The sequence below is a fragment of the Coffea arabica genome, chromosome 2e (assembly GCF_036785885.1).
Source record: "Coffea arabica cultivar ET-39 chromosome 2e, Coffea Arabica ET-39 HiFi, whole genome shotgun sequence".
Classification (NCBI taxonomy): Eukaryota; Viridiplantae; Streptophyta; class Magnoliopsida; order Gentianales; family Rubiaceae; genus Coffea; species Coffea arabica.
In genome coordinates this window covers 29130791-29142168 of record NC_092313.1, presented here as the reverse complement: position 1 = coordinate 29142168, position 11378 = coordinate 29130791, and the positions used below count along the sequence as shown (strand labels likewise).

Genomic DNA, 11378 nt, shown 5'->3' with positions numbered 1-11378 from the left:
GATCAAATTGGTTATAATTTGTATTCTTTTAACCATGCACATGCACTCACGTGACATTTCTTTGTCAGTTTCCTTTCATTTTCAGCCAACAATTATACAATCGTCACATTTAAATGAAGATAAGGAATTAAATTGATATGTGGTGATAGATGAGCAATCACATTAGTCAAGAATCATAAATATAGGAATTAAATTTTTCCTTACCACTCATACCAAACGTAACCCAAATTTTCTTATTTTGCAACTTGACGAGTTCAATTTAAGTTTGGCTTTCATACGCATGGCGTGTGCAGTGGGCTAAGGTTTAGAAGAAGCAATCATCACTAATGACAAAATGGCATGACTAAAGGAAAACCTACAGTCAAGTAGACCAGTTTTTTGAGTGGGAAAATTGTAATTTTGGTCCCCAATCTATAGTATATGCGTGGAATTAGTCCCCAATCTATTTTGAAAATCAATTTTGGTGACAATTGAAGGAATTTCTTCAATTTCAACTGGAACCAAGTCACGTGAGATCACTGCGCGAAAAGTGGACAATTGTCGGCACCTAAAACCCCTTTTTCAAGTTTTTAATTTGTGAAACACTTTTTTAATATTTTCACCTTTCTCTTGCCTTTTGTCTTATTAAACAAAGACATAAAAGGCTAAAATTCACTAATCAAGCAGTGGAGCCCACTAAAAAGGTTGAAAATAAAAAAAGAAAACATTTGCTCTCACACTTCTCAACCCTGGTCTCTTTAGCAAAAAGAACAACGAACCCTAAGAGCCAAATTCAATAATCAAAATGTAAAAAAATAAGGAAAAATCTTGTAGAATTCAGTCAATCTGAAGCTCCTGGTGGTTTTACAAAGTAGAAATGGCAGTGAGGTCTAAGGAAATGAACAGGCTAGCAGCACCTAATTATAGTATGTGATTTTGCCTTTTTTTGTGATATATAAGCGCAATCGCCCATTATATTGTGAATATAGTGGAAAAGATGTTTTTTGTACTTGGGTGGGACAAAAAATTATGATTAAGGCTTTATTAATGACTAATCTTGAAAAAAACCCTACAAAATTTTGTCATTTATGATGTGATCCTGTGTGTGTCTCTATTGTCGGTTATCATGCTGGTCCATGTTTAGTGTAGTGGGACTTGTTTTACTACAATTGATGGTCCTTGCCTCTGAATCTTTGCAAAAGTATGCATTTTTTTATTGTCAGTTTGCTAGTTTTACTATTTCTGTCATCTAAATTGTTGCCTATGTTGTTTGTTTGTTTCTTTTGTTTCTTTTTTTTTAAATATAGACAGTGATAGCACGGAAGTGACTATGAAGTGTCACTTATCGGGGAAATGTGAAATTGAACCTGATTTTCATTATGAGGGAGATGAATTAAAGGTGTTTGATCATGTAAAGGTCATAGGTATAAGCTTTTTTGAAATTGATAAAATGTTGGAAAGTCAGGTTGAGGCTATAGGTGACAAAAAGTACCACATTTTGATAGAGGAATATGGCTTCCATTTGTTAAAGCACGATAGAGAACTGCATGCCTATTGTGTTGATCAATTTGACTATAGGAGGGTAGTTGATTTGTACATAGAGGTTTCTTTTAGTGAGTTATTAGCATCACAATAGGGGTTTGACATTGATTAGAAGACTTTGTATTAGAAGATGAAGAGGATGAATCTGATAGTGAATATACAGGGGGTTCTGATTCTGGAGAATTCTTAGGAAAAGATTCAGATTATGAGCAAAATTCTGATGATAATAACTATGAAAAAAATGTTGATCATAATTTAGAATTGTTAGGGGTAGAAAATTACAAGAAAGAGCAACTTAAAAGGAATGAAAAAAAAGGAATATGTAGAGGAAACTAGGGGACAAATGGCGAATAATTCTGATACTGATAATGACAACTCCAACATAGATGTTGCACCAAATTCAGGTTCAGATATTGATAGTCTCCAAGGTTCAGATAAAGAGGGTCATTCAAGACCCCCTATGTATGATCGCAAGGACGCAGATAACCCTAAACTTGAACTTAGATAGGTATTTACCACATTCAAAGAGTTTAAAGAGATGGTTAGAACCTGGAATATCAAGCGGGGTAGACCATTTAAATTTATCAAGAGTGACACCATTAAAGTGAGGGCAATTTGTCCTAAAAAAGGATGTGACTGGTGCATATATGCTAGGAAGAGGAAAGGTGATGGAAGATTGGAAGTTAGAACATTCCAGCAGAAGCAATTTTCATCTCATTACAAGAGTGTCAAATCTGGGTGGGTTGGCAGAAAATATGTTAGCACATTTAGGGAAAATCCCAAGCTGGATTATGCTAGCTTCAAAAATCTGGTAATGAAAGAGAGCAAGTGCTATTTGAGTAGACATTAAAGCTATAGAGCTAAAAAAATTGGCAGGAAGTTGGCCAAGATAGTGATGTGGACTAATACAATAAGTTGCACAAATATATCAATGAAATCTTGAGAAGTAACTCAGGTAGTACTGTAGTAATAAAGGTAGCAGAAGACTACTGTGATTTAGTCACCAAACAAGGAAAATTTCAAAGATTGTACATGTGCTTTACTGGGGTGAAAAAAGGATTTTTGGATGCTTGTAGGCTTGTGTTTGGTTTAGATGGGACTTTTCTCAAAGGTGCAGCTAGTGGAGTATTGCTGACAGCAGCTGGAGTTAATCCAAATAATGGTTTGTACCCAATTGCTTATGCGGCAATTGAGGGAGAAACTAAGCATTCTTGGATTTGGTTTCTTACTTTAGTTAAGGAGGATCTAAAAATTGAAAAAGACTATAAATGGATCATAATGAGTGACAAGCAGAAGGGCATAATTCAGACATGTGAAATAGTTTTTCTAGGGGCTGATCATAGATTTTGTATGAAGCATATGCATAGCAATATGGCAACTGCTGGATTCAAAAGGACAGCCATGAGGCGAGCTCTATGGAAAGCAGCTAAGGCAACTACTCATGCACAATTCATAAGAAGAATTGAAGCCATAGCAAAATTAGAAGTTGATGCAATTAAGTGGTTAGAGGACAAGAATTCAGCAGAGTGGAGTAAATCACACTTCAGAACATTCTCTAAATGTGCTATGTTGTTGAATAACATATGTAAATCATTTAACAATAAAATATTAGATGGCAGGGAGGGGTTCATTGTTGTCATGATGGAGGCATTAAGGCATTTTGTCATGCAAAGAATGCAGGAAAATAGAGATAGAGCTAGTGAAAAGTGGAGTAAATTTTATTTCTATCAAAAAATCAGAAAAAGGAAGACAGTCAATATTGACAACGCAACTTACTATGTGCCTTACAAATCAAATGATGTGAGTTTTGAAATTGCTTGTCCTTATGGTGAAAAGTGGACGGTCAATATTGAGGATTGGACTTGCTCATACAGGAAATGGGATTTGATAGGGATACCATGCTCTCATGCAAATTTAGCTTTGTGGATTGCTATGAAGGACCCTATGCAGTACATTAATGGCTGCTACACTATTAAAATGTATCTTAAATGTTATGATCCTTGCATTTTACCTGTGAATGGAAAGAATGAACGGAAAGATGTAGATATTCAGGCACCCCTTCCACCAACATATGGAAGAGCACCATGAAGACCAAAGAAACAGAGGAGAAAATCTGCTAATGAGATATAGCAAATAAAGGAGCAAAGCAAGAAGGTGAGGAGATTTGGTCAAATCTATAAATGCTCATTCTATGGTGAGCAAGGCCATAACACATGGACATGTAAGTTTAGACAAGAAGCAGGTGTTGCAGCCAGTCAAATGATTGAACAGGGGCAGGAAACACAAGCAAATCAGGATATGAGTCTCTCACAACTAGATGACATGATGGTAGATAACTCTGTAAGTAATAATTCCTAATTTGTATAAACAGATATAGTAATGATTGTAACATTGTAGCAGCTAATGCATTTTATGCTTTGTTGCAGGTTAAGGGCAACACTTCAGATGCAAAGAAGACAAGAACAAGAACATCAAGAAAATCTATTGTAATTTTATTACTTAATGTACATTTAGTTTATTGTTTCTTGTGAGTTCAATATTTAGTGGTTAAACGTTGATGTATTGTAGGGAAATGCTGAAGTATTTAATGTTGGTGTATTTAGTGTTTAAATACTTAATGCTAATGTATTTAGTGGTTAAATGCTGATGTATTGTAGGGAAATGACACCAAACGAAGTGCAAAGCAAATAGATTCATCACAGAACAACCCAGCAATTGGTGATGACAACATAATATCTTCTGCCCCTACTGTTGAACCAAACCTACATGAAGTTTTTGGGATCCCAGAAAATTTTGTGGTACATAATAGTCAACTAGTTGGCCAAGAAGGATCTTACCTTTTCGAATCAAAGATGTTCAAATCCACCTTGCAATGACAAAAGGAAAGCCAACATCAACTAACTGATGATCTTGTACCTAACTTAATGTTGCCAATCAGCACCTTTTGGATGATTGTGTTGCTAAATTTGAAATATGTTATTGTCAGATTAGTAGCTTTTGTACATTGGTATTTTGGAACTCATGTATCTTGAGAACAAGCTAGCGTGAACATGACATTTTGAAGCTTGTAATCATTTATGGCAAATGACTAAACATTGCCTATTTGATGGTTGTAATGAATTTTGAATATATCTTTTGTACATTGGATCCAAGTTAGCAATAAATTCTACTTTTATCTTTTGTATGTTACCATTTGTTTTGTTTTGCTATCTAGCATTACGTATGTGGTCTTCCAAGTCAGGATTCATGATTTAGCTATCAAATGATTCTTTCATTCAACCTCTCAAATTGAATTCATTTTCTGGGATAACTCAACATCCAGATAACTTGTAAATTAACTATAAAATCACAACTAAGCGATGGCGGATTGGAACATCCAATATATTCATTCATTCAAAATTAACAGTATGTACTAGCCTGATAGTAGATTAAAACTTACACATTCACCCATTACAACAAAAAAGACCAACGAATCTGGATGAATGTCTTTCATTTCTAAGTTTAGACCACAACAAATTAGCCAAACACTTAACACATTTTCCTTTCACCAATTGATACCAAGACTGTCCAACCTTCTGCCCTTTACACCAGTAACACAATAAACAGCAAAAGTACCAACAAGAAAATTGCCAACAATAATTTTCTTTCCCTTGCTCTTAGCCTCTCAATTGTAGCATTTTTAGAGTTCATGCTTCGTAGCAGTCCAAGAATCGAAGCTGTTGACCTTCTACACATTATCGAATCATACCATTCAAAATTGCATCCTTTTCCTTTGTCACTCTTCACAGCCAACATCATAAAGCTTTAGTACAAAACTCAGAAACAGAGATAGAAAAGTGAAATTAGAAACAAAGACAACCATACCTTCTTGATTGCACAAGTAAAATATCTTCCCTTAGGATTGTTGTCTGTCCAAGAAGTAACCATTACTGCTCACTGCTTGCAGTCGCAATTTTTCATTGGTTCCATTAGGAGCCAAATTGAGAATAGAAGAAACTCAATACAAAGTTTTGGCCCAGATCTTGCAACTTTTTGCCAGAATGAGGAATTTTTCTTGTCTGATTAGAATGGGATTGAGGCTCCTAGGGTTTGTTCTTAAGTTGGAAGAAAGAAGATAAGAAAAGAAAGATGTAGAGGATGTTGCCATCCCTCTTTATTCTGTGATTTATTTCTACAAATGATTACTAACTACTTAATTAATTAATTTTAGCCTTTTATGTCTTTGTTTAATTAGACAAAAGGCAAGAGAAAGCTGAAAATATTAAAAAATGTGTTTCAGAAATTAAAAAAATTGAAAAAGGGGTTTTAGGTGCCGGCACGTGATCTTACGTGACTTGATTCCAGTTGAAATTGAAAAAATTCTATCAATTGTCCACTTTTCATGCAAAATTCAATAGATTGGGGACTAAAATTGATTTTCAAAATAGATTTGGGACTAATTCTGCGCATACACTATAAATTGGGGACCAAAATTGGAGAGAATATGACGACTGGAAAATGCGCTCATATTTTCTTAAAACTTCCCTTTAATTTGGAATTTATTATTTTACAATAGCTTTACTACTCATTCACTTCCTCAATAGTTACAATTAATCATAGAACCAAGGGTTTTCCCTTACTTTCATCGTTAAGGTAAACTAGAGTTTTTACGTTTTTTGGTAGTGTGATTATTCGATACGGAGTGTGTACAAAATTTGGTGGTTAAGAATGAGTTTTAGATAAGAAAAAGGTGTGTGATTAAAAGTAATAATGATAAGTTAGTGAATTACAAGTGAAAAACCCTAGTACATGCGAGTTAAGGAAAAACGGTGAGAACTTGACATTTTTTTTATTTTCTAGCCCTTATTTTCATTCCGTGCATACATTTTCTATACTTTCCTCTATTATATTAATTTTCTAGCTATTTTATAAGGGAATTAAGTTCTAAGACATTTTTTCGCTATAAGTTAGTTCATGTGACATTAGTAGTGTATATTGGACGTGGGACCCGCTAGTGCAGTACGTGTGATAATTTTTGACAACTAGTTGGAGAACTATGGAGTTAATTGCAAAGATTAAAAGTTATTGGGGCCATAGTGTGAGGATTAGCAAAGTAAGATACTAGGAACCTTAGAGCTTCTAGGATTTTCCTAAGCTCAATTTTGATTGGAGGAGAAAAAGTATCTTTGACTTTAGTTTAAATATCGAAGTTATTAGTAAATGAAAGGAAAACAAACAAAGCCAAATTGAGAGGAAAAAGAGATAGGGAGGCCATGAGCTTCATGGAGGGAGCAAGAGAAAAGCTTCACTTTGGGTTCTTGATTTCTTGCTCAATCTTGCAAACTAACCAATAGATTCACCAAATAATCCATAGAAGTTGCTTAGGAAGGTGGATTGCTATCTTGGAGTGGAGAGTTTTGGTGGTTCAAGCTTTCTAGGGGTTGTTGTGCTTCTCCAATTCTAGGTAAGGTTGGTATTAGTTCACGGTTGTACTACTTATTGGTTTACAAGTAAAAGTTATGGCTTGTTTAGGTAGATTTCATGATTTTAGTAGTGGTTGTAGTAAATTCCAGCTTTATGGTGTAAGCTTCAGCTTTGGTTGTGGAATGGATGGTTGTTTTGGTGTTCATGTGTAGTAATGCTTATACTTAGTTTATGGAAGTAAATCATGGTTAAACCTTGTTAGTTTTGTAACATATAACATTCGGCCAGCATGAAGCGTTTGGATTAGGGTTTTGGTTGATGAACTTATATGTAATCTTGTGTTAGTGATGAATCTGCCCTGCTTCTGACCTGTTTAATTCGTTCATGTTAGAGGCCGAATCAGGCTTAGGTCAAAACATAAAATTTGTAGGAAATGGTGTTAATTAGCTGCCTGCAAAATTTTAGCTCAATCGGAGCACTGTAGCCTATGAAATGACAAAACTACCTTGACTGCCAAGTGCCCTATTTCGCGGACAGTTTTGAGATTTCACATTTTTGGCTTCATTTTTCACTTTGATCCGTATCAAATCAGCCTTTGACCAAAACATAAAAATTCTAGCCCTATATTTAAGCTTTCCAACACATCTGAAAACGCCTCAATCGGAATTTTGTAGTTTAAGTTATTGCCATTTAAATCCAATTCTGACAACCAGACTGACAATGAAATTCTGATTCTGTAATCTGCAAATTCGATCTGGATCAACTATGAACTGGGTTGACTTGTCTTCATGAAAGTTGTAACCCTTTGTCTTAGTTTCAAAACGGCATAAAGTGTACTCTAATCTGATAAGTGTAGCTTTGGTTGTGACCGAAACGCCAAGAGACATCAAACCTGTTATTGTGTTATTTGTCTTGAATATTAGCTCCGGTCGCATTGCAAGCATTGTTTTGTAATTGAATGACATTGAGCCTAGTAAAAGGCTATTGTGGTAAGATTATTTGTGTGTGACTTTGGGGCTGAATTGAGAAAAATAATGAAGTCATAAATGGTTGGAAAATAGCTAAATACAAAGGGCATGCCGCCCAAATTTTTACTCGAGGACTAGACGTGTGTACTTGTGGTTCGAGCGAAGAGTTGAGGTTGAGTGAACTTGAATTGTCTAGATTATTCGAATCCTCTTTTGTAGAACTATATAAGCTGGAATTTGGCCGAAACTTGTACCCTTGGAAACATGAAAGTAGCGATCAATAGAAATATGTTTTCCTCGTCTTTTGACTCAAATAAGAATTCCAAAGTTTTAATCGCTTCCTTACCAAAACTAAAAGAGCGAGCATGAGTTTTCTAGGGTGTGATAAGTAATATGAATATTACCCAAATGAGATTCAATTACTTGATTTTCTTTAAGCGAAACTCTTAAGTTTCGAACCCTAGTTGATTTCAATCTCTTAAATGATATTGTATCACAGATTTCGACTCCAACCAAGAAATTACACCTGAACGTGATTTTTGACAAGCACTCAATCTTTGGTGAGTGCTTCCAAATACATGATTGAACTTGATATTTGATTTATCAACATGATCGGATAAGATTTGCTTAGTTTGGTCGGGCAAGTGTGTACTTTATCGTACTTGACCTAACTCAGCTAAATACTTGATATCTCATTCATGCTTGTACAAGTGACTTGATTTGCATTGACTTGTACTTGTATTTGTACTTGTGCTTGACTTGTAAGTACTGAGCGACAGTATGAACCACACTCGATACGAGTGGGAAGTACCTCTTATTCCCGTCTCCGTACTTTTCTCTTGACTAAGTCGATTGGTCATCGACTATAGTGACTATTTGGGAACCCAAACCCCACTGGCTAGTTAATCGAGTCGAGCCGGCAAGGGATTGGTCGATTAGATAACGAACCATGGGTCTCTTGTTTTGTCAAGTGGAGTGATATCTTCTAGACTAATCGGTATACTCGAGTATTACCACCAGTGTTTAGTTGGTGTTTAGGCCCGATAAGGGGGTTGAATAGCGGACGGATTGGTGTTGAGCGAAGCACTACTGGATTGGTTACTTTACTTGAAGGTTGACGGAGTGTCAACTAATACTTGATCAAGCTCTGGTGAAGCAACAGGAAATTGGCTTCTGAGAGCCATCTGTATCCTTATACTTTGATTGTTATTCGTAGTGTTATTGTTTCTTTTAGACAAGAATTTTACACTCGCTCATTTTGAGATTTGTTACTTGAAGTGTTATTGTCGCGCCCTATTTTTTGAATGATGTGTTGTGTGTGTAGTGTGGTGTGAGATGTGAGTGTGTAGTGTGTGTGTGAACGTGTGCAAAAATAAAAATAAAGGCCATGGGATTTGATAATGCGACGGTTTGGCCATATAAAGTTCAAAAAGGGTTTTTTGTATAAAAAATGGAGTCGCCACTTGGTATAGGGTTAGGGTGTACCAAGTCACCCAAAAATGATTTTTGTTTTTGAAAAAAAAGTAAATAAACCCTTTTAGAGAACTTTTGGGTCTACGTAACCAAAAGAGGGATCGGGGGTCACATTTGACGAAGGGGAAGGCAAGGATAAAAATCCAAGGCACCCCTTCGACCTAGCCAAGGCTAGTTGCGTGACTTAAACCAATTTTTCCTAATTCTTCTACCCAAGGTATGTATCGCGTGTTGGATACGTCTATATGAATGCAAAAACCTAGACTTAGGGGGACATGGGGGAAATTTCTCTTCAAAGGTTGAGTGGTGCCAATCACATTAATTGTGAAGCCCAATAATGATCCTTTGGAGAGGTCACACGTAATCCTAAATAACGTAAAAATGAGTGGAATGCATGCCATGTGAAAGTGTGAGTTTGTGTGAAGTGAGAAAAATGATAAAAGTAATAAGATATAAGTGGAGGTGTGCAAATGTCTTTACAAGGTAAGGTAAGTAAAAAATAATAAGGTGAAAAATGCCATAAGGTGCATGTGTGCGAGTGATATAGTATAGAGTGTAAGTAGTTGAATAAAACGTGTAAAATGAAAGTAGTGTGAAGTGAGAATGTAGAAAGAGGAATGGAACATAAAGTAAGTGATAGTGAATGAATGAAATGCATGAATCCTATAGGAATGCAAGCAAAACGGGTACGGGGACTCCTAACTTTGTGACTTGATTTTTCCTTTGATAGAGGGAATATAAGCGTGCTAAGGCTTTAGAAAAAGCCACACTCGTCTATATCCCATATTTAAGGGGACCCTTCAAGCAAATGGACCCTACAACTAGCGTGAGATGCAAAAACCTAAAGTGAGAGGGAAAGGATTAGAGGGGCATGCCAAATGATAGAAAAACTAGAAAAAATACGTGAAATGAAGTGAAACATGCAAACATGCACCTACGAAAGGGAAATCCTAAGGGTCTAGCGTTGGACTAGCCCATCTATGAATTCCCACTAGCGTTGGACTAGTGGAAAGCGGGACAATGAGCCACAACTAGCGTTGGACTAGTGTGGTGACGAAAAAGGGGGCCACAACTAGCATTGGACTAGTGTGGTGACGTCCATTCATCCATCACATTCATTCATGACTATAAAAAGCGAGTAGGCATGCGAATCACTTATAGACACGTAGCACATAACACTTAGCATGCTCGACTAGATGCAAGGGCCTAATAAAGCACTTAACACATAACACATAGGCAAACAATGAATCTAATGAACCTATTACATTTGCTAACTAAAACAGAAGGGGAAAGGGAAGATGGACAAAAATTGCTCGCCAAGCCCTATCTATTACAAGCCAAGAGGTGTACACATACCCCATAATGAATAACTTAAATAAAAGTAAAAGTAAATGAAATAAATGCAAAGAATTGAGGAAAGGCAAAGAAAGCGAAATAGACATGCATATGCACATAACACGTAGGAGCACGTAGGAAAAATAAAATCAAGGAGATAGAGGTTACCTCCCTTGAGTTGTGAAATGAAGAGAATATTAGCTTCAAAAACAATAAAAGGGTCAAGGCACCAATTTATTTGGCAAATAATCACAAATGATAAAAATAAGCATGAATTTGAATCAATTAAATCATGTCAGCAGCCCACATGTAAGAAGTTAAGAGAAGAAAGGACCTGATTGCAAAGATTGACAAAACTTTGGGGCCAAAATTAAAGAAAAATAAAGTTCAAGGACTCATTTGCAATTAAAGTAAGGACCCAATTGAAAGCATTGAAAGTTTGTAGGGCCATAGTAAAGTTAAAGAAAAATTCGGGGACTGATTTGCAAATTCGTTTTCTGGTTTCTTAATGGACCAAACCATTGGGCCATTTCCCTTATTTGCTTGGGCCAAAATCTTCTAGGCCCAGTCGGAAATTCAAAACAAAAGGCAATGGGCCCATCTTCACCTTTCTTGGGCCAAGATCACTTGGCCCAATCAGAAATCCAAGGAAAAACAAGCGGGCTAGTACATTATTTT

At 36.0% G+C, this 11378-nt stretch overlaps 1 protein-coding gene across 1 annotated transcript; it reads left to right on the top strand.

The window, feature by feature from the left end:
- The first annotated feature begins 1864 nt into the window (after positions 1-1864).
- Positions 1865-3609, top strand: LOC140036210 (uncharacterized). The gene is made up of 3 exons (XM_072077524.1): positions 1865-1983; positions 2176-2332; positions 2497-3609. The coding sequence occupies exons 1-3, from the start codon at positions 1865-1867 to the stop codon at positions 3607-3609; spliced, it is 1389 nt and encodes a 462-aa protein (XP_071933625.1).
- The last annotated feature ends 7769 nt before the right edge of the window (positions 3610-11378 follow it).

What these genes read in the sequence shown, in the direction of transcription:
- LOC140036210 (XM_072077524.1), top strand. Translation starts at nt 1,865, where the DNA reads ATGGCGAATAATTCTGATACTGATAATGACAACTCCAACATAGATGTT. An exon ending in GGTCATTCAAGACCCCCTAT is followed by an intron (nt 1,984 to 2,175) that starts GTATGATCGCAA and finishes CATATATGCTAG; the next exon opens with GAAGAGGAAAGGTGATGGAA. An exon ending in ATGCTAGCTTCAAAAATCTG is followed by an intron (nt 2,333 to 2,496) that starts GTAATGAAAGAG and finishes GTAGTAATAAAG; the next exon opens with GTAGCAGAAGACTACTGTGA.